The 23,762-nt window shown below is 41.4% G+C and overlaps 1 protein-coding gene and 1 long non-coding RNA gene across 11 annotated transcripts in view; both read right to left on the minus strand.

The window, feature by feature from the left end:
* Window positions 1-23,762, minus strand: part of Stk39 (serine/threonine kinase 39) — a 261,664-nt gene that overhangs the window by 38,177 nt on the left and 199,725 nt on the right. For 7 of the 9 annotated variants that reach the window (XM_030251876.1, XM_017319129.1, XM_017319128.1 and 4 more), the window contains 2 exons: window positions 18,418-18,470; window positions 14,614-14,682 (listed from right to left, as the gene is read on the minus strand). The exons of the other annotated variants lie outside the window; for them this stretch is intronic. In XM_030251876.1, coding sequence (XP_030107736.1) covers window positions 14,614-14,682; window positions 18,418-18,470 — 122 coding nt within the window. The remainder of the gene's footprint in view (window positions 1-14,613; window positions 14,683-18,417; window positions 18,471-23,762) is intronic. 9 annotated transcript variants of the gene reach the window in all.
* Window positions 1,036-4,279, minus strand: LOC108168764. Of its 2 annotated transcripts, none has more exons than XR_001783323.2 (2): window positions 2,641-4,279; window positions 1,036-1,187 (listed from the first exon to the last, which is right to left on the minus strand). It is a non-coding gene; the product is annotated as an uncharacterized LOC108168764 (long non-coding RNA). The 2 variants fall into 2 exon arrangements; XR_001783322.1 differs by lacking the exon at window positions 2,641-4,279 and adding an exon at window positions 2,558-2,634.

Raw genomic sequence — 23,762 nt, forward strand, 5'->3', positions numbered from 1 at the left:
AAGCAGCCCTCCCTGGAGTCAAAGCACAGAGTAAAAAGGACGAGGGCGGGCTATCAACTAAGCGGTGGCTCAGAATCTTTGCGGGTTAAAAACTCCAAGCTCCACGAATTTCAATTTTGGTATGCCAACAGAGGAAAAGTATTCCACAGGCACAGAGGCACTCAATTAAGACTGCCTAGGTTCATTTCCGTGAGAACTGTGATTAAATTAAGACTTGAGATGGAAAATGTGGGCTGCAGTAATTTTGAAAAAAAAAAATCACCTCTTTTTTTGCAGTCTGGGGTTTATTTTTTTTTTAACATATTCAAACAAAAGGAGTCATGGTTTCAAGTCAGGGGAAAGCCTATAATATATAATTAAGAATGAATTCCTGCATACCAAATGGAGTTTAAGAGAACGGAACAAAACAACACAATCAGAAATGAAGCACCAACTGTGCACCTACCATAATAGAGGGCTTGTTGATTAAAAATAAGAATACATAGCATGCGGAATCCAAAGGAAAATACATAAACAAACTAGATGTTGCTCTCCTGTCAAGTGTGAGACACTCACCTATGAAATACAAGCCCCCGCGGGAGGTGCAGGCTGGTTTTTCCTCCTCTTTAATATTCTTCGCTTTTGAAAATGGGTTGCAAATAATGTGTCTCAATAGCGTCCCGGAAAGCTATGTGTCGCCACTGTGGCATAACCTAAAAGTGATCTAATAAATTCTCTGAAGAATCATCTATACCTAGAATGAGTGTTTTATGGAAGACATTTTAGAAGAGCTAAGACTATTTAGAGAGAAGATTTCAAGGCCTGCAGTGAATACAACTGATGCCCCACAAAGGGGTCACAGGGATGTCAACCCTGCACTAGTACAGGGTTTGTTCAGCAATGGATGCTAGGTCAACACAGACCAGCAACTTGACAGAAGAGATAGGCATTTGGGAGCTCCTAAGAGCCATTCCTTGAAAAAAAATACACATTTGCTATGGAGTCCTCATACACTGTTGGACATAGCCATCACCAACTTCCAGGAAAGAAAAAAGGTCTTGGCAAAAGAACTATAATTCATCGATCAGCCTGGGGCTCTGAGTGTGAGCCCAAGGACAGAATTAGCATGGTTCCCCTTTCCTCGGGAGTTTGCAGCAGTGTGCAGGGGTGGACCTCGTAGGCAGCATCAAAGGGCACAAGGATGAAACCTGCAAAGTTGAAGAGGAGGTATCATGGAGTCACCCACACGGATGGAAGCTTAGACCAACCTTCTTGGCTGCCCACCCTTCCTTAGCATACTTTCTTCTTATTTTTACACCACCTTCCAGCCTGAGTGGGAGCAGAAAAAGGGACCCCCTCTAGCTCCAAGGAAACAGATAAATACATGATGCCCACTGTGGTTAGCTGGTCTACAGTTAGCCAAGACTCTCCTCTCCCCAGCCTCAGCCCCACTCCACCCCCTACTGGCACTTCCTGCCTATTGTAGTTGCAAAACCCACCATTCTGCTTTCGATTCTCCAACAATTGTATAAGAGGCTGATGAACTAGCCCTAAAACATAATGGACAAAATGTCACTTGCCCCAGCCTGAGAGGCTGGTCTAGGTCTATTTCTGTAGCTCAGCAGGCCATGGAACCCGGGGTCTGAGTACAATGAAGACTGGATTGCTGAAATTCCAGACTTGCAGGAATTGCTGAGGGACAGGGTCATGGGACCTGCCTTATCCCTAAGGCTGTGCTCCTTCACTGAGCAACACGGTCTTTTCGGTAGTCTCCAAAAGTCTAAATGAAGATGGAACTATTTTAAAGTTAACCACAAAAAGCTCCCAAGTTGAGCATTCCTAATCTGAAAATCTAAAGTCAGAACTGCTCCAAATTCAAAATCCTTTCAAGCACTGTCAGGAAGCTGGAAATACCACACTGAAACTTCAAGATCTGTTTCCGGCACGCGACAATGGAAACACTGTATGAAACTGCCTCCAGGCTATGTCTGTAAAGTGACTATGAAACATAAATGAATCTGAAGATTAGATTTGGGCTTCATCTACAAGATGTGGTTATACATAGGCAAATATTTAAAAGTTTGAAAAATCTATCCTCATGTCTGAAATACCTCGGGCCTAAGAGCTTGGAGTAGTGGATCCTTAGACAGCACAGCATGGAAGGCCACGCAGCCACCCGAGACGGGGACAGCAACAGGTTCTATGAATAACCAATGAGGTGGTTATGGACTCCACCAGAACCGACCTGGAGTCAGGGAGTTAACAATGGCAGGTAAGGAGACCACAGTCCCCGTGGCTGTTTCTGATGTACCGCTCTTCTCTACGGCTCACAAGCACTCACAAGCATTCAGAGCCTTTTCCTTTGAAAGCACTATGGAGAGACTAAAGCTGGTTAAAGGGAAGACAGAGACAAAGGAATGACTAGTGGGCCGGGACACCTTTAACAACTCATAAACAATCCAGAAATCACAAGCAAACTTGGCCCAAGCCCCCGCTTCCAGTCTGCTAGGACAAAGGGGCGCAAAACACGAGCTTAGTTTACTGAGCCTGCATTCTGAACGATCCTTTGAATACTCACTTTCATCTTGGTAATTATAGTGTTAGTCCCCAAAAATTCGCTCAATTCTACTGCAATTAATAGACTTGAAATGGCAGGCTTACTTCGACACCGACAAACATGAATATTTCCCACTTTCTGTTCTCTATGACGGTGATAATAGTCCTACTGCACGGATGGTGCTACCTCAGCCCATGCTGTAATTTATGTCACAATAGGAAATGCAAATATGCGGCATTCTCTTTGGGAATATACATGAAGGCCCTTTGGTCACGAATTAATGTAAAGAAAAATATCAGCAATTAATGCCTGTGTGTTCTCTTTTGTCAATATTCTAATTTCCTTTTGATCGACTAACTGGATAAAGAATTCCCAAATGGCTTCTCTGAAGTTCTTCTGGGTCCCCAAACATTAAATTACCAGTGAGTTTTCAAAACCTTTCAAATACAAGAGAATCTAGAATATTCAAACATTCCAGCTTTTGTTTCTCCAGTTGTCAAGGACTGTATTCCTGCCCCTCTGTGGTTCTGACTTGCCTCAGCCTTGGGTGGGGGGCAGGGGCCAGGTGTTGAATGTGTCTAAAGAGATGGGAGATAGCAGATCACGGATGGCATGAAAGTGGAGAAGGGAATCACTGGAAAGAGAGGTTTAAGCAGGATGGGAGTGAGAGCTGATGGAAGCAAGAGGGAGTGTTACTCTAAACAAAGACTGTATGAGGAAAAACCCAAACAGAAACCTACTAGTTGTTAAGCTAATTAAAGACATACGTTTAAAAAATAAGTTATGATAGAGATGTTCTGCGTGCCTAGATATTACTGGTTCTAGACACATCTTTATTAGCTGTTGGAAAGAAAAACCCCAAAATGCCCCACAAATAATGCAGGCTCACGCCATTCCTCTTGGTTACCCATATGAAGTACATAAGACACTACACCACACACGTAGGTTGCAAAATATAGAAGAATCAAGTTGGAACTGTGAGGAAAGTTTTCTCTAGGCTGGCAGTTTTCACAGTGCTTGAAGGCGCTGTGTAAGATGCTGCCTTGGGTGTATATGCGTGTGTGTGTGTGTGTGTGTGTGTGTGTGTGTGTGTGGTGGGGGGAGAGGTTATAACAACAGTCTTACCTACAGTGAACCCTGTTTACTACAAATGACAACTTGCCAGGTAAGAAGGTTTTGGGATAGCAAACTGCTCTCTGGTTGAATCTGAGGCCTGAGGCACAGGAGGGAATTTATGTCTGGTATTGTGAAGCCAAGTCAAAAATCCCATGGGGATTCATATTCTTTCTGCCCCCTCCCCTCCCCTCCCCCTCCCCCTCCCCCTCTCTCCTGTTTAAAGCCACAGACAAAGGGTACTCTTGTCCTTAATCAGAGAAGCCCCTCTGCCCAGTGAAGGGATTACATTTAGAGATTCTGGACTGCCCAGGGTTCCGAGAACAGAACTGGGATACGGGTGGGTGGGGTGGATAGATGGTTTAGCCCTTCAAAGAAGTCTTGACAGTCTCTGTAATCCTGCTATGCCAGGGGCTTAGCCCATTAGCCAGCATAATCTATTACATTTGTGTATGTCTTAAAAGCAACGACATCAAAACTATGACTTCTAGGTTATATTCTTTATTTCTAGAAGTAGTGTATCATTTTATGTAAGTATTATCTTATGACTTGGGACCACTGACAAAAAGACAGGAAAGAAAGAAAGAAAGAAAGAAAGAAAGAAAGAAAGAAAGAAAGAAAGAAAGAAAGAAAGACCCTACAAAACAACAAAACAAAACAAAAACTGTGAGGAAGATGTGTAAGGAAGCAACAGTCCCCCACAGCAAAGGAAGACCAAGCAAGAATTAAGCCATGGATACAGTGCTTTCTAGAGCCTTGGCCAACAAATACAAGATGGTAAGAAGTCTCAAGAGCTGGTTATAAATTAGCCCTCCAAGGAGTCTATTACTGAAAAAATGCTTTGTATAAGATAGCCTCATTTTCAGTAATGTGTATCTCACGGCTAAATAAACTCACTAACGGTTGAAGGCATGTTACTGTTAAGAATTTAAGTGGAAAAAAAAATGTTTTCCAAGTCAAATGAATAGACAGCTCCTTCACTGTTTGCTGCAGTGAGCTCTGGGCAGACGGATTCACAGCCAGGCCCAGGAATCTGCAGCTATGTGTCTATCTTGGGTTGTTTTCTGGGCTATGGTTTCCCATTGAATCCTCCTGTAGTTCACCGAGCAAGAGTCCTACAGGAAGACCAGCCCTGTGAGGTGGACAACATAGGTTACCAAATAACAGCCTGTGCTACTGAACAATGTGTGTCAATGTTGACTTTTATAACTGGAAGAGCATAGGTCTAAAGAAAAGGGCCTGGTCAATCTGTTGGAAGGTGACCAAGAAAGTGTCTCTCTTTCTTAAAATGAATTCAGGGGCAATAGCATTCTTACACACTGTTTCTTGGATCCTAAACCTGTGTGGTTGAAGAGTAAGAGCTAGGTTTTCCTAGAGTCTTCAAGAAGGTCATTGTCCAAAAATGGTAATAGAATTCAGGATGCGAGATAAAAGTTAAATATAATTGGATATGATTCCAACACAGTGATATTAACCAATACTGAGACCCAAAGTGTGGACTTATTTTCTTAATTGCATTTTGATTTGCTAAGCAATAGCTTTATTTCCTGTTGCATAAGAATTTACTTATCTTGCATAAGATACAGTGACAGGTTTAAAAAATAGCAGTGAAATTTCATTTGGTGGTGAGAGAGACCTGTCAGACTATTAATAAGTACAACAGATCATGTTATATCTAGAATCCTGTATTATTATTGGAATAGTTATACTTAAACCCAGAGATTGGTGAAACAGATACACACTATATACAGACTCATGCACGCACACACACACACACACATAAGCATGTACATCCACACATACACTGTAGACCATGAAAGATGGATTTTGTCTACTAAGTGAAGAATTCAACATGACTCACTTAAGTCTGAGACACCTTGTAATGTTAAATGGTGTATTACCACAAGGACTAAACTTAACTTCCTTAGCCAAATAAATCTACTTTAATTAGTTCTATCAGAAAGATGTCCTTGTCATAAGAAAAGAATGACAATATGGGGCTTAGCCATCAGTCTGAAAGTCTGAATACACTAAGCATTATCTTCACACATACCTGATTTTAGAACTAAAAGGTAGATTAACTTTTTGATTAAAACAGGACAATTTAAAGTATCCAAAAGAGCAGGACTCTGGGGACTCAGACTAATCCACTGGCAAGCTCTTACTTCACTTACATGATAAATTTGGCTGGGATCTATCTTTACAAGGGGTTTTCTACAGACAGTACCCATCTCCCCAGTAAATAAAAAGAGGCGATACTAACTGGTATACAGAGTTTACAGTGTATTTTACTGCTGTTCTGATTCATAACCTTGTAATATAGAAACAATATCTTTAGGGCGATAAGATGTCATTTTACAGGAGAACTTCCTCGGAAGAGCACTTGTGTGCATGTGGAAAGGTAGTGTTGAACTACACGATGCCCATCTATCAGAAGGACAGGTCAGCAACCCCTTATCCAGAGGCAATCCTTTTGGAAAAATTGCTTTTGTATATGTGTCTGTGCAGTGGGGGACCCAGGCAGCATAGAACTCCTCCCCATGCTACGACTCTTACATTTAATGAGCAAAGGGGGTATTCAGACAACCAGGAGCCCTGAGTTACAGAGAACTGGCAGCAGCGCTTAGATAAGGATCAGAAACCCTGACATAGTTAATGGTTCAGTGTTTACTACTGGCTTGTTAAAAGGACCCGAGGAAAGTAGTCAGCAGAGCATCACCTGATTCACTGGAATACTCAATCCTACATACACAGAGGGCTTGCTGTTGGTTTGTTTTTTTTATTTAATTTTCGTTTTAGAAATGTGCATACAGGTGTTTTGCCCTGTCTGGGTCTATGCCCCACCCCAGAAGAAAGCCTCAGAGTCCCTGGAACTGGAGCTGTGAGCCTCCATCCCGGTGACACCATGAACTGACCCCCAGCCCTTTGGAAGAACAATCAACTCTCTTAGCTGCAGAGCCATCTCTCCAGCCACCCCCCCCAACACAGAACTTCTGACCAAGAGCCATTCAACTACATTTATTGACATTACTCAAACTGTCTCCAAATCTGCTTAAACCCAGAGGGTGTGTAAGAAGATATCTTCTTTTCTAAAAAACTACCATTATTTGTTTAAAAAAAAAATAGCATGATTGTGCAATACAGACAATTTTGTTCAGGAAAACCTTTCTTCATGCAATTTCAATATCGGTAAACGCCATGGAAATGTGGCTGAACTGAATGTAAGAGAATCTCAGTCTTTCTACAGTCTCTGTCATGAAAGTCCAATGCTACTCAATCCTGCCGATCACCCGGAACAGACGTGCGCAGTGCTAAACGGAGATGGAACAGCTGTGAACTCTCAGCGCACGTTCCCAAGGGATCCAAGGTTCTGTTGCTTACATACATTGGAGCCTAAAAATGCTTTACTATCACCTAGAAAAACAAAAGAGGAAACTCCATGCAGGGTCTGCTATGCCATGAGTGGTAATATTAGTATTTTCTAAGGTAAAATAAATGTATGTGCTTGGCTTGCATGTATGTCTCTGTAACATGTGCATGCTTGGTGGCCCAGGAAGTCAGAGGAGGGTATTGATTTCCTGAAACCGGAGTTATAGGCGGGGCCAGCCACCATGTGAAAGCTAGGAATTGACTCGAAACCCTCTAGAAAGACAAACAAAACGATCCCAACTACTGAGACATCTCTCCATTCCCAACAAGGTTAGTTTTAATTTTGTAAAAATGTTAACTATTCATTAGAGTAAAAAGTATACCAACTTCCAAGCAGATAAGATAACCAAGCAAATCAGAAAAGCAAAGGAGAATAATAACATTGTGAAGCCACAGAGATTGAGGAACAAGGACAGCCCGCATTAGGATACTGAAAACAAAAAGTAAAGGTGGCCCCCATGTGAATAGGGCGAACCTGGGATGCTTATGAACAATGCTAATTCCTAGCCTCTCTGCCCAGGACTCCTGCTGCTGGGACTTGAGGTTGGAGCCTGGAAGTTCACACCTGTAAGAAGTGTAAGACGAGATCATGATACAGGAATCTCACTGTCTGGACTCCCCAAAACATCCAAACTCAAGAACATCCTAGTGGAAAAGACGATTTCCTTCCCAAAAGTCATGTGATAAGAACGAGGCGGAGAGAGGGTGAAGGGAGAACGGCACACAAATGCAAACCAAACTCCTGTTGATCATAATTTCATTTTAAAGGGAGCAGCGATGTTGTCGCTGTCCTAAATCATCCATTCATGTGCTGCTCCAGGGGTAAATCTGTGAAATGGGATAACGTGTATTTCTTTATCCACCATATTGAGTGGTAAGGATGAGAGAGAGCCCACAGCTGAGAAGACAGGTCCCAGCACCAGAAGCACAGCATGAAGAGAGGCGGGCGCATGCCATACAATGATAAAACCCCACGCTCTGAGGCTCCACACGTGTGTCTTCCAGCTGATGGGTGTGAAGGGCTGGCAGGGAGCAAGCATTTCTGCAGACTCTTACAAAGGAAGCCGATTTTACATGCAGTCCTGCAGAAAATGAGTCTTTCAGAAAATAATGAACAATATCTCTCAAAGTCCTCAGCCAACTTACAAGGACATATATGTATTTTCAAATAGGCCATATCTATTTATTAGTATTAAGTATTAAATTTTAAAAAACATTATTTTCATAAAACATTATTAAAATAAGCTTCATAACATCCTGGCTCAAAATGTGTCAGTAATATTGCATAAAATAATGCAGAAATATGTCTCCCCTTTTAGAAATAGACATTCTAACATCTGCTTTCAAAATCCACCTAAAGAGAGCCCAGGCAGGGTGGCAGAGAACCCTAGTGACAGCAGTCAGCAGGCTCACACATGAACCGGCCCACCCGCCTCCAGTCCTCAGCTCGGGCATCTGGCCCCTGGCCTCTGCACTGAGTCTTGCAGGCTGCCTGCCGGTGGTGGGCAGCTTTGAGGAGCACTGCATTCTCCTTACAAACCCCATTCCTTTATCCAACTGGTGAGATACCAAAAGCCATTAAAGAAAATGACAAAGACCTTGCACAAGTCCAGTGCAAAATTTAGAACTACTTTTATAATACAGAGAAAGCCACGTGGCTCTGCGTAGCCACCTCCTAGGGAGACTTCTTTTCCCATGGGTAACTAACTGATCCTCAGGGGTGAGAGGGGATTTTTCTGAGTTCTCCCTATCAGTTTTCTTGGTAATCCTCTTTAAAATAACTGTAACGAGGACTCCGCTCTTGTCTATTTACATTTTATAGCCAACCTAGGCAGACAAGATAAGCAAATTTATACATGCATATCATCTACTTTCTTTTTGCCTCACGAATTTACTTTTTTAAGCAACAGCCAGCCAGAAGGCAGTGCTGTCTTCTGCATGTCTATTTACACAAGGCCTGAGAGTGTTGCCTGCTTCTTGCCTAAGGTGGTGTTAACTTTAAACATAACAGGGGTGGGTTTATGATTTCCACCTACGAACAGTGCATAAATTTTGCCCTACCCTTGTTCTCCATGAAAGCAGCCTTTCTGGGCTGTACAGCGGCCTTCCTTCAATCCACACTGTGCCGTGTGAAGCTTTGCGCTCTCCAGGCAGCTTACCCCACAGCTAGGTAATCAGACTTTTGTAATGTGTGTTTGCTCTGCTGTAGTAAAAGCCATGGCACCCACTGCTCCATGCCACGGGGCACTGCCTTTTTCAGCTCTTTCATGCTACCGTAAGCATTTTGCCCAACTCAAAGGAGAAACGCTGATGGGAAAAAACAGATTTTTAATCTATTTAAATGTTAGCTCTGTTATATCACAGAAGCTGAAGAAAAGCGAATGAAAGGCTATTTTATTTTCTGCGCAGCCTCCCTCATATAAACTTAGTTCATTTTGTAAAGGCTACTTGAATTTTACTATCTTTAAAATAAGATTCTGAACATGCCACTATAATCTATTCACTATGATTCTTTTCTGATGAAAAGGTTCTGAGATAGCTGTAGCTCCCAGAGCAGAGCTACAGACACGCGTTTGTGGGGGAATTCACTTCAATCAAAGCACTTCAGCAGTGATCATGGATCAGCCCAGAGCACAGATAAAATCGACTGCCTTTAAGAAACTAATGTTTAAGCCGGGCGTGGTGGGCACACCTTCAATCCCAGCACTCGGGAGGCAGAGGCAGGCAGATTTCTGAGTTGGAGGCCAGCCTGCTCTACAAAGTGAGTTCCAGGACAGCCGGGGCTACACAGAGAAACCCTGTCTTGAAACAACCCCCCCCAAATAAATAAATAAATAAAAATAATAAATAATAATAATAAAATAAAATAAATAAAAAAAAGAAACTAATGTTTAGCTTGGTGTGGTCAAGCACACTTTTAATGCCAGTACTTGGGAGGCTGAGGCAGGTGGGTCACAAGCTTGGGGTCAGCCATAGTGAGATGTTACCTGATAACTATCTAGAAATAATAAGTGAAGGAGAGAGGGAAGGAGGGAGGGAGGGAGGGAGGGAGGGAGGGAGGGAGGGAGGGAGGGAGGGAGGAAGGGAGGATGGGAGGGAGGGAGGGAGGACTATGTTCAAGAAGAAATCCTACAAATAGTAACATAATTGAAAGGCATAAGATGCTATATATGAACAGACAAAGTAGAAAGTATGAAGCAATGAAGACAGAGCCGGGGAAGGGGAGTTAGGGAAGGCACTTTGGCAAAGCACCCGGAGACACAGGGCAAGCCTATGTGCACGTTCAGAAGGGCCATCCTGGAGGGCAGGCAAGTGTAGTTTGCTGGTGTTACAGGCTGGTGCGGCTGGCAGGTGTGTACGTGGTAGAGAGAAGAGCGGTGGGTTTGAAAAGTGATTGGGACATACATGGAAGGGGTGCACGCCACTGGTCCCTGGGTGGAAACACATTCCAGGGTTTGACTGAAGCATTAGTGTAATCTGGTCAATTTTTCAGTTGGGATGTGACTCATACACAAGTGTGTCCTTTGGAAGTTCATGACTCGGTGGTTTGGGGGACAGTCTCGAGATTGCATATCCATTACTGCTCTGAATTCCAAAGTATCCATAGCATCCAAGGCAAACAAACCCTCAGAGCCTCTGCATCTTACTCCTCGCCTGAGCTGGGCACTGTGAGCAGCTTTCATGCCTGGGACCAGGTGATGCTTTATGTCTGATCTAATTCACTTACCCATCTCTAGCTGACGGGGTTGGGGGCAGCAAAGGCAGAATCCGAGATCCCAGTAAGGACATGAGGGTGATAACTGGGCTGGGGAACGAGAGGGACTTAGCACAGGGTGTTACGGATTAAACGTGAAATGGTCCTCTCCAGGCTCACGTACTTAAATACCTGATCTGCAGCTGTCGGAGGAGGTCGCACAACCTTTTGGATAACATCTGTAGAACGGAGCTTGAGGGCTTCCACTGCCCTAGGGCTGAGAACTCTGCTTCCTGCTCTCGACCACATGTACCAGCATTCCCCGAACACTGACATGCCTTTCATGCCAGGATGGACTGGACTCTCTCAAACCAAAACGAACCTTCCCTTCATTACACTGTTTTTAATGATTTTGGGGGTTTTGTTTTGTTTTGGTCACTACAACAAACACGGATGAGAACTGAGTCAACGAGGAATTCTAAGATGCTGTACACATTCAATTTGGAAATTGGGTGTGAAAGAAAGAAAAGTCAAGGACAACTGTCATGTGTTGTCATAAAAGCCTAGAGACAGATCAACGTCACCCTGAGACAGAAAGACCACTGTTGGGTGGTGGGGAGGAAACACCAAGATTGCAGTTTGGAGCCTGAGAATTAAATTTCAGATATTGAATGTCCTCCTGAGGGAAGAGGATTTTTAAAAGGGGGAGGGTCGAGTATGTGGATGTAAGTCAGGTGGGACTACAGAAACACCAAGGGTTGCATTTTGGAGACTGACAATTAAATTTCAGATATTGACTGCCCTCCAAATGGAAGATGATTTAAAATGGGGGAGGGGGACTGGCTATGAGTCTACAATGCAAAAGAAGGTTCTGAGTCAGAAACTTAGAGAAGGATGGTGACTAATACCATGCCAGGTGACATGCCAAAAGAGCAAGTGATTACAGAAGAAAGAATGTTCTTAGACTTCCTGGATACATCAGCATCTACAGGTCAGAAAGGTGAAGAGAATCCAGTAAAATACAGAAAGAAACTCACTATCTGGAGCGAGAAACAAGAAAGGGTTCATTTAAAAGCCCAATGATCATGGAGGATGGTCATGCCTTCTATACCCAGTACTTGGGACATAAAAAGACGACAGACAGGTAATTAACCAGACTTAGGGAGGTGGCAGTCTTCACTCCACTCCAGTTGCACCCAGCATTTGGCCTGTCTCTTCACTGTCAGGCTGGTCCTCTCCAGATGTGGCTTTGACAGTAACAGCTGGAGTGGAGGAGGAAGGCCAAAATCTGGCTAGAGTTTGCTGGCTGGAGACCACAGTAACAAAGGGAAGAAGGCAGAGATGGGTCTATAAGCAAATTTTCTTATAAGACATTAGAAAAAAAACAGCTCTATTAAAATGTGGGGTCAAGGGAGAAACTCTGTAAGATGTGAAAAATAAAAGCTATGAGATGCTGCTGGGTCATATGTAGTGAAGACTGGAGAGGGTGACAAGGGAGGCAGTGGAGAATCCCTAAGACTGGTTAGCAGGGACATGGGTACATATATTGTATCTGTTGAATAATCAACAACTAAAGTATAAAATGACACCTACTGCTTTGGGAAAACAATCAGTTTGTTTGTTTGTTTCCTACAAGAGCACAGGAATGGCACTTTCTGAGGCTGTCTCAAATGCCTGGACAAGGATAAGCTATCGGAGTCAGGAAGCCCCATCACCAAGGACTGCAGGTTATACCCTCTGGACCTCATCTGATCTCAAGTTTATCTGTACAACAGTGTCTAAATCAACCTGCCCCCTTTACCGCACAGAAGTGATTGGACCATTGGCCAGTGGTGCACACCTGTAACCTCTTAACCTCTGTAACTGAGGCTCAGAGGTACAGTACCAGCCCAGTGGCTAATGTTTCAATGTGTCACTTCTTGCTTCAATGTTTCAATGTGTCACTTCTTGCTACAGTAAGTGAAAACAAAACAAAGAACAGGAACTATCCCTCCCCTCAACCATTCCATTCTTTATTCCCTCCTACAGAGGGGCATTAGTGGGTATTTAAAGAGTCTTAAATTCTACTTGCACTTGAGCAACTGACTTTTAATTCTGTCTGCTTAGTACATGGAGCACAGTTCTCTTCAAGGAATATGCATACTTCAGGACATCCTGATTTTGGCAGTAACTATTCTCATTCTTTCTTTAGGTAAACTAAGAAACAAAGGTATGTATGTTTTTGTTTGTTTGTTTGTTTGTTTTCTCTTCTAAACAAGGAACTGGAAGGTTCAGGGTAAGAAGTCAGATGTAAAAAGGAACTGAAGTTGGCTTGATGTTTTTTTCTGAGTCTTCACTTTACATTTTAAGAAAAGAGGCAAGAGCTCAGCTGGCCAGAAGTCCTAACAGGACCATAAAGGAAAGTCTGAAAGATAAAGGTGGCTGAGGGGATACAAGCACATGCATACATAAATATGTGCATTATGTATGCAAATTTTACTTAGAACATGGCACGTCTCCTTACCTACTCACTCCTTGGCAAAGGAATGAGAGTTTTAACTGTCTCTACTTTGCCTATAATTAGTGCAAAAGAATTTGTTTTCCTACTTTGCATTTGTCACGCCATTTGTTTATACAGGACAGTGATACTGAGATTTTAGCCAGAATTATAATTTACACTATAACCCAGTGTATCCTCATTTAAATAAAATACAGAAATTTACTTTTCAGTGATATACATTATCAGGTTTCTAGAAGCCAATTCTGATAGGTATGCTAATCTACCTCAAATTCTCTGAGTCACACACTCCATCTTCATTGAGCAAAGACTTATTTAGAATAAATGAATTCTTCAAAATGTGGAATAGGAAACTGGGCATGATGGCGCACACCTTTAATCCCAGCACTGGGGAGGCAGAGGCAGACGTATCTCTGTGAGTCTGAGGTCAGCCTGGATTACATCGTGAATTCCACCAGAGCCTGGGCTACACAGACTGATTCCCTGTCTCAAAACAGATACAATTCAAACAAAGCAAACAACACAAAACTTCAATCATTACTGTTTTTGAAGAATATTTTGAAAGATTATTTTTCAAGAATACCTCAGTACATTTTTATTAATGTTAGTACAATTAATTCAGTGTTTGATCATTCACGTATTAAATAACCTCATCACTCAACTATTATTAGGAACACACAGGGACAGATCACATTTTAAAAGCCTCATAGACCCACTGTTTCCAAGGGAGCATGGAGCTGTTGAGTGAGCAGAGGCAACCACACCAGGCTTGCTCACATGATGCTAAGAGACTTCTTACCTCCCAGTCCTTGACAGAACTGCCTGCGACTTCTTGCTCTATCAGCATGTGTGGCTCACATGAGCTTCTCTAACTACGTGCGGGTGTATTTTTTTTTTATTATTATTCAGAAAAAAAAAGATGAATGGTAGAAAGACCCAGGGTTTCAAGGTAAAGGGATTGAGTACCCTATTGCATGGGTCTGAGAAACACAAAACTTTACTAAGAATCTGTTTCCTTATCTGTACAACAAATGAATTGGGTTGAATGTTCTTTAAGGCCCACACCAACCTAAATGCAGAACTACAATATGATTTTTTTCTCTGTGATACTTATAATAGCTCATAGGATAAATCACGTGTACATAAGGGGGAGGGAAATACACGAGACACCTTTGAAGAAAATTAAATATGATTCTTAATGCAATTTCACATAAACAAAAGAATTTATGAAGATTGTCTTTTACATTTCAGAGTGAATTATTCCTTAATGAAAGATTTTGCTTCTAAACACATTTCCATTTGATATAGCAACAAAATGATACTGCATACTAAAAATCAATTTACCTATAACTACATCATGGCCGTCAACCAAGCCAGCAGAGAAGAGCTCCTGAGACACACCGTCTGCTGTATCTGTCCAAATGTGAGATGAATATGTATTAGAAACCGGAACATAAAAATCAACAGCCCAGCCCAGTACAAAAGAGCATACATTTCAGTTACTAAAATCACCCAATGACTTTAATCCATCTATTCAGATCCTATTAGGAAAAAAAAAAATCAGAAACACCAGGAGGTATATTTTCCCACAAGTCATTTGTATTCTGTTTTTTATTTAACAGATGTTACTGCAAAAGTATTTCATTTTGGTGAACCGAAAAACTTCCTCTCTGGCCACCATCTGAATTAATCCTCTAGTACACGCTGGAAGACCTAAGTGTTCGTCATGACATTGCTTTCCTCTCATGCCAAGGTTAATTCCAGCTGCCATCAATCCCTTTCAATCACTTGTGGCTGTGGAGTTAAGAATTTATAGCGAAGGTTGAATGGGTGGGATCTGATACAACCTTATTCTTGGTACAAACAGCCCGTGGGCTTGCTGGACTATTAAGATGAACTATTTAAATGTGTGCTATTAAGAAACTCCTTTAACACAACATTGATCATTTGATAGCAACAGATTCATTCTCTTAGAAAGTGTGGCTGGGTAAATTAATGTAGTTTCTCAATGGCAAGTGACAGGAGTTGGCAATCTCATAAAGATGGGACTGAACAGGCTTGTAGCAAGTGAGTGAGTGAATACAGCCAAGATTACTTAATTGAGAGGTTGTGAATGAGCATGGCAACACTAACTTCTATCTAAAGACTTTTCAAGGAGGAAGGATATATTGAAATATGCTCAAGAGAACTATTACAGAACCCTGTGTTATAATGAAGGAGATGGTTTGGTCTCCATGGCTTTCAGATGTTCTAAGGGTCACGTAGTAGCACTGGCTACAAACAGCAGGATATGTGTTTTCCAAGGTCAGGGAACACCCAGCCACAGAGCTGCTGCATCAGACAAACAACTGCAGAAATCTACCCTCAGCATCAAACAGCTGTGGTGACTACATAAATGAGCTTACAGAGTAGGTGTGTGTACATAGACATTGTGTATGCCATATGCACACACATACATGCACGGGACCTGCTTTTCATAGTTTGGGGGATTTAAAGTATTTTACCTAGTGTGTGACACTAAGAATACAATCAGTGATGGTGGCGATGACACAGCAATGCATCCCACATGCATCGTACGCTGTGGTGCATGGCTTGTCTCCTTTGCTCAAGCTCTAGAAACGACAAAAACTCAATGCATATACTTGATGCTTCTGAGGATTGTGTTTTTCTCCCATTTCATAATAGGATGCAACAAACAGAAATGGATAGCAGGGACTGCTTACTAAACAGTGAATTCCACACAAGGTAAACTTGTCTTGGGCCTTCTCCTTTTGTCGAAGGTTAAAAAATAAAGTTTATAAAGGTCTCTCATGGAATGATGTGTCTCTTATGTGGATAAGGGGACTTGAGGATAGATCACCTAATGGTTACGTTCCCAGAGTGACTCTCTTTCTGAAGCTACTGGCACTCAGCATCTCTGTGTTCCTGATGATCATCCAGATCTCCAGGACAGGAAGCCCTTGTAATGAAGGTGCTGAGTGACAGGCTTGCAGTAGGAAGTCTTTTATGCCTCGAGTGACTTGCTAGCAGCTAGAAGATCTGAATCTTACATTTCAGCAAGCAGTGTCACACTCAGAATGCAGCTGAAGAGGGACATGCCAAGCACAGCTACACCAAACCAGTGCCAGAGTGATAGTCACTCCCCGGTGATTAAATTGGACAGCGGGTCCTATTTTCAGGTCCCTTGGGCACCAGATGAATCATATCGGAGTAGCAAATGGCTAACGCTTGCTGGACAAGACAGGAAATACTCTGTTTCTGTGTATGGCATTCAGAGGTCATTTTTCTACACAAGTAAGTAAAGACACCTGTAATAGTTTAGACCAGAAATATGATTATTTCAAGTTTCCTAGAAATTTATTTTTTTGTTCTACATTGATGCTAAACAGGTAAAAACATTACATCTTAGCATCTACGTTCCAGAGTATACAACAACATAGTAACTAAAAGAGTGTGTCTTCAAAAGACAGCAGAGATTGTTCTGTGTGTCCATCGTGTCTTATGCCATACACAACTATGCCTGTTTATAGTTAGCATAATCATAATGCACATGAAGTGTATATGCACGCGTGTATCACAGATGATGCGTGAAGAGCAGGAAGCACCAGGAATGTCACAGACAGCGTGACTAGTCCTAACAGGCCTGTGCTCGCTCTCCAGTAAAGGACAATTACCAGACAAGTCACTGCTATGGTATCCACCTGGCAACAAAAGTAGAGACTATTCATCAATCCCTGGCAAATGAGGCTGCCACAGGCACTGCAAATGGACCAGTGATGATGGGACCGGCTTGACCACGCAAATCCTCAAGATGGAAATCCATTCCTTTGTTAGTTCTTAAAATTGAAATTGATTTTCATTGCTGTAGTCAATTTTAAACAACTGGATGAAGAGAAGCAACCTCGGTGCAAGAACCTGCTCCTTCTCGTGCTTGGAACACCCATTACATAATTAGCAGATTTATTCACAACACTGCCTGGTCAATATGCTTATATTATGACTAAATGAGTGGCTTTTTGATAACTGAGACTGCTGTCGTACAATCGCACAGACCAATCTAAAATTATTAAAGATGGACACACTTGAAAAGAAAACCCGGTTAGGTGGCTCATTGGGGCCCAGGGCATTTATTTTGTAGAAGATACTTCATATTTTTGTCTAATTCAAATACTCAGGGGACCGTCGAATCTTTGGTTTTATAGAGGGCTCATGATCAGGACTGGAGTAAATCTGGGACCTCAAACATTTAAGGCCTAAGAATGGAATGTATTTGATTGACAGTACTTAAAAACCAACTCTCATGAATGTGTATGGACAGGACACACCAAGACTTGAAGTGCCTATTACTCACTCTGGCTCCTCCAGGCAGTTGAGAACAGGAAGGAGGCTGGGGCAGTTTACTGCCTGAGTAGCTCTAAAGCCAAGTGAGCTATGAACTCATGGACACTATCAGAATGCATGAGACCACTGTACTTTACAAAGGTATTCGGGGTAGACCTTGAGGAGACTCTTTACAGGTATGTAAAATAGAGAAACCACAGGCCATAGAAAAGACTTACAAACTTAGCATGTATTAACGTCTGATTTTTACTTCTCTGAACTACAGGATATACAGTAAATAATGTAACCTATATTTTTCCTTGTGATACATATCTATTAACCAAGGTTTCTTGATGTTGTTCTATATGCCCAGGCTCTATGCCTGTTGCAAAACCTAATAAAAAATAGAAATAATACATGGCCTTGTCTTCTGGCATCCAGGAAATGTACAAACAAGCAGTCCAGCCATTAAGCAGTTGAAGTAACGTACTTGAGTTATTCAGATTACACGGAGGCCATAAGAAAGGCAGAGTCTTGTGGGGTAATACTCACTGTCATTTCCATGAAAAGCTGCATCACCAGCCCATGTATATTTTCGTGGTTAAGCTAATATATCTAATTTACATGTGTCTCTACACCATGACACATGTGCCTCTGGGATTCATATGGTGAGTAGTAGTTTAGAATCCATACAATTAGCAAGTCCTTTCTCTCTTTGTTTGTTTGTAGACAAAACATTTTTGAATAGCAAATTACAACCATACACTCGTAATCAATTTCTCATTTGTTTCTTGTTCCACCAAGATAATAATTTCAATTAAAACTTGCCTCTTCCTGGAGTAAACTCAAATCGTATGTCATTAAGTTCCTTTCTGGAGTTTCTGAAACACATAACATAAAGCACATTAAAATCTAATGAGGCAGAGTTTAATCAAACCAAATTACTCTCAGTTTTTACACGACGCGACTAACATGGAGGAAGTATTTTACAGTTTAGGTTTCTCCCAAATATCTTCTCAAGTGGAAGATACAGTTATGATACCAATAACTGAATAGATATATTTGATGACATTTACCTCACACTAATATGCTGATAACACAAAATCCCCAAAACAAAAATGTTCATTTTATAAAAGCCATACTAACCCAATAAAGCTTAAATCTAATTTCAGAATACACATCTCTAGAAGCATATCATCTAAGTGGTGTCCTGTACAGTTTTATTCCCCTGGACAGTAGCAGTTTAGTAACAGAATTCTAAAACAACGTATCAGGAACAACAGACTCTATAATGAGTTCAAGACAAGTATCATATATTAAATCACATGAAAAAAAAACACAAGAAGGTGTACTTGTTGTTAAAAGCCTATTCCAAATTCAAGGACCCGTGAATGTTGAAAAACTCTCCATTGAATAACAAACATTCTATAAGATACAGAAACTATAAAATATATACATAAGAATGTATTTAATACAAACGAAATCGCACTTGGAAAAAATCTAGGAGAATTTCTTTATTTAAATGAAGTTTAAGTAATGATAAGGTGAGCTGTAAACTGTTAAAAGTATCTGTCTGTCTATCTATCTATCTATCTATCTATCTATCTATCTATCTATCTATCTATCTATCCATCTACACACACACACACACACACACACACACACACACACACACACACACACTAAAATCATGTCAGTAAGAGCAGCCTGTCTAACCAGCATAGGAAGCAGAAGCAGGATTGTCAGGTTCCGGGGTTAGACTGAGACAGAAACAGAACCCAAGCGAATGCCCCTGACTATGCTCCTCTTCCTGCCACACATGACTGAGGAGATCTACCAACCACACCGGGTTCAATTCTCAACCCTGTGTGATAGCTTCTGCTGATGTGTTTCTGGACCCTTCATCCCATTACCCTCCCCAGACTTTTGGGCTATCAGCTCATGTCACACTAAGCACAAGGAGGCCAGGAAGCTGGAAAGGACTCAGTATCCACTTAGAGAAAGCCCTTCTCACTCCCTAGAAAAAGCTGCGCCACATTTAATTCCAATCCACAAGGGACAACAGACAAAAAAGAAGAGGACAAGAATTCAAGGCCAGATGTTCCTGAACCTAGAAATCTGCATCTGCCCTCAGGTTTCACCATCTGGACTTGGCCACAAACCCTCTAAGAGATGAGATCTTACAACTATGCTTCCAGTAAGACTGTGTGGAACTCTCACTACTGAAGAGAGTGGATCCTCACCCTAAAATATCTATCTATCTATCTATCTATCTATCTATCTATCTATCTATCTATCTATCTATCTATCTATCTATCTATCTATCTATTCGTCTATCTGCCTGCCTGCCTGCCTGCCTGTCTATCTATCCATCTATCTATCTATCTATCTATCTATCTATCTATCTATCTATCTATCTATCTATCTATCTACCCATCCATCTGTCTGTCTATCCGTCTATCTATCTATCTGTCTGTCTGTCTGTCTGTCTGTCTATCCATCCATACCATAAAGTAAATTGGAGACAATAGTAGAGTGTCAGAAACCATTTTAGAACTGGTTTATAGTTTTAAAATTCAGAGCCAATAAAAATGTCATCAATTTACTTGAAAGAAAACCAATTAACTTTCCTAATTTCAAATTCAAATATTTTATAAATAAGTACTTCCTGATTGAGGGCTTATCTGTAAAACAGAGCATTTGTCTAATATGTGTGTGGATTTGGTTTTGATCTCCAATGTGAAAATAAAAGTAGTTGTCCCTCACAAAAGAAAAATAAATGCACAAGCAGACTGAAATTGTTTCACATGGCTGAATATTTAGAGTTCATATGCTGCAATACAGCATATTCTCTAAGGAAAAAAATCCATTAATAATGTATGTAAAAAGGAATGAGTGAGGGAGCAATTGGTTTCTTAATATTATAAACGGTTCTGCCCTCATACATTCTAGAGGGAGCCTGTGAACTCCCAGGATTCTTTTCTGTATCTATAGGCTCTGGATCCTCGGAATCAACCAACTACAGGTCAAAAATGCCCATGGTGAAAAGTAAGCCTGCACTCAACATTCTTTTTAATCAATGCAACAACCACTTACACAGCACTTGCTGTGTATGAAATGTGTCCCCTAGACATAGAGTATTGTCTTGTAGAGAGAAAAGGGGCAAAGAGAATCAGAGGAGTAAATAGTGAGCAAGATGGAGGTAAGGATAAAGGAGGGACTAAGGGGAGGAAGAACTAACACTACAGGTGGTGTGAAAGGGTGGATGAGAACCCACTACTGTAGAAGCCTCCTAAGATATATACATATACCTTATATATAAAGGAATGTAAACGGTCTCACCACATAAGGGGAGGCAATGACCCAACTAGACATCTTATGTCAACAGGGAAAAACTCCAGTACTACAAGTGGGTTACATCTTTTTGAGTCAGAGATGGTGAATAACTGGAAAGAAACATGTCTTCCAGACCTGACAGGGCTGATGAACATGGACTCACAGAGACGGTGGCAGTGTGCATGAGACCTGCGGTCTCAAGACAGGCACAACCCCAGGATGGAGGAGAAGTGAGCACAATGCCCCACCCTTATCAGAGAAGCTGTTTGAGATAGGTAAGTGCTGGGAAAGGGGAAGAGTAGTCTACTCTATTGGAGGGACACTGGGTCTATCAACCACACGCCAGAGCAGGCCCTGTGCCCAGCAGCAGCTGCCAACACTAAGTGACCCCATGTGAGGTTACGGCTCTGTTATTCTTCTTCTATTGACTTTGTTTCCTTATAGTTCCTTTTGTTTTGTGAGAGTTGAAGAGAGGCAGGGACCCAACATGAAGTTGGGTGGGGCAGGAATGCAGACAGAATCTGAGAGCAGTTAGGCTTAAAACAAGGAAAAGTATCTCCTAAATAGAGTATAACACCTTGTCATGATATGTGCGTGTCTCTTCATATTGTATGAGTCACTGAAAGAAATCCACAGATCGTTCACAGCATGTTGCTTCCAACATACTTTATATGTTAAATGAAAAATATTATGTAGGAGAATTGAATACTTCAGATTTTTGTGTTAATGGTAGCTATATATTTCTCCATTTGATTCCAATAGTCAGCTACTGAGATATGCAAAATATCTCTGCTTGTTTATTCTGCTTCCCAATGCCCACCACTTCTCCCCACTTTACATAATTACATTCACTGTCTTCCTTGTTTCTAATTTTAATCTATGGCAGAGTGATGACAAACAATTCTGTCCTGGAAATACCTGATATACATAGAAATACTCAAGTCACTGTCACTTTTAAGAAAAAGCCGCATCTTCCAAGATTTTGCATGTTGCTATTGAATAATCATCGAAAACCTCATTAGTAGTCTCGGTTGTGCATGGTGTATATAAGCAAACATTAAATTAAAACCAAAGTAATCTAGTCAGAGCAAAGGATCACTAGAAAGGAAGGACTAATACTCTATGTAATCATGAAATGGCTCCTGGAGAGAAAACTCAAGGCACTTAGTTGGATATTAATTGATGTCATTGCTCCTCTCTCATCTGACTGCTCTTGCCTAAATTAGTTTTCTCTACTCGGGTCATGGTAAAAGAAGTGTATGCGTGAGCTGCACCCAGAACACTCTCATGAACATCCTAAGTTTTTAAAATATTAATATCACAAAAGCAGTAACCACCCTTCATAATCCCCTCAGCCGTGGACTAAGGAGTTTGCCGCTCAGCAAGTCACTCTTTATGACTCTGAGCCTAAGTCCCACCTTTGAAAAGATCACTGTGATTCATCGTAAGTAGCAGACTTGTCCCATCAAGATGATATATGCTTGGAAAACTGCCTAATTGGATCTAACTACTGAAGGTCATCCTTTTATAAAGAATTAATCTTTCCAGACTCATACTTACACCTTTAATTGAAAGTACATTCGCTTTAATTGATATGGCACAGGATACTCTGGATTTCGGGGAAGTAGAAGAGAGGGATGGTTTAAGGCCAAAAATAGCCTTGCGGCTTTACAGTGGGAACAGTTTCTAGACCCAGGCTCCCAGGCTGCGACTCTTATAAAACAAAACAAAACAAAACAAAACAAAACAAAACAAAACCCCTCCTTACTCCTAAAATAAGAGCTATTAAATCTGGTAAAGCTAAACTTCTTACTGCTTGTTGCAGGCATACTCCTTCTCAGAAATGCAAACAGCAAAGCATTTTACTTGAAATTTATTCGTACAAATGAGAAATGTGATCATACGATATGACTGTATATCCTGCAGCTGTTTGACCTCTCACTCGCTCCCCTCCCTTAAAGACCTTGTCAGCTCCTAGAGACCACGGGCATTTTAGGCTTTGTGTCATTTTCCTATTTTAGTCTGTCTCTCCCTCTTCCTCTTCTTCTCCCTCTCTCCCCCCTCTTCCTCTCTCCCCACAAAGTGGCAGATTACTATATCCACTATTCTGTGCTTTAGTTTTAAGTTCATAATGTATCTTGAATTTCTAAATATCAGTTCGTTGAGAGCTTTCAGACTCAGTTTACTACAGCTGCGAGTCCAGGGGCCACGCGCTGGGCCTCAGTTTTAAGTTAACAATGCACCGTGAAATTTCCAAATTTAAGCTCACAGCCTTTGCTGTACAACAATAGTTTCTCACTCTATTGCTCTATCCTTTTGGCAGTTCTTTCTTTCTATCCTGTGAAGAGATTGCGTTCAGTCTTTCACTATTACAAACAGCGAGTTGATGAATAAGCCTGTCCTTATCTCTTATCTGCAAAAAAAAAAAAAAAAAATAAGCATAAGAGTAAGTTTCTAATGGTCAGTTGCTTGATTACACAGGCAATGTGATGAGTACTGCCAATTCCTCTTTGTCTCGCTTAGACCAATTTCCACAGTCACTGGCAATTTGTAAGCACTGTTACCACAACTTTCGAAGAATGATGTAGGGAGGGTATTATAGAACTCAGGTGATACGGAGAGCAGGCAGGGAAAAGCTGATTCCCCATGGAAGGGACACAGCCAGTCCTCACCACTTACTGGTGACAGACAGACAAGAATTTGGATTCACTGTAGTTGTTCAAACTTTCCAGAGACTCGTGGCATTTTGACATCATATGCAAACCCCGTAGTTTCAATTGTTAATGCATAACTTTCAAGTGTTGATGCTAGGCACAGAGTTCAATGAAGTGGGCAAA

Source organism: Mus musculus, chromosome 2, assembly GCF_000001635.26.
Source record: "Mus musculus strain C57BL/6J chromosome 2, GRCm38.p6 C57BL/6J".
Lineage (NCBI taxonomy): Eukaryota > Metazoa > Chordata > Mammalia > Rodentia > Muridae > Mus > Mus musculus.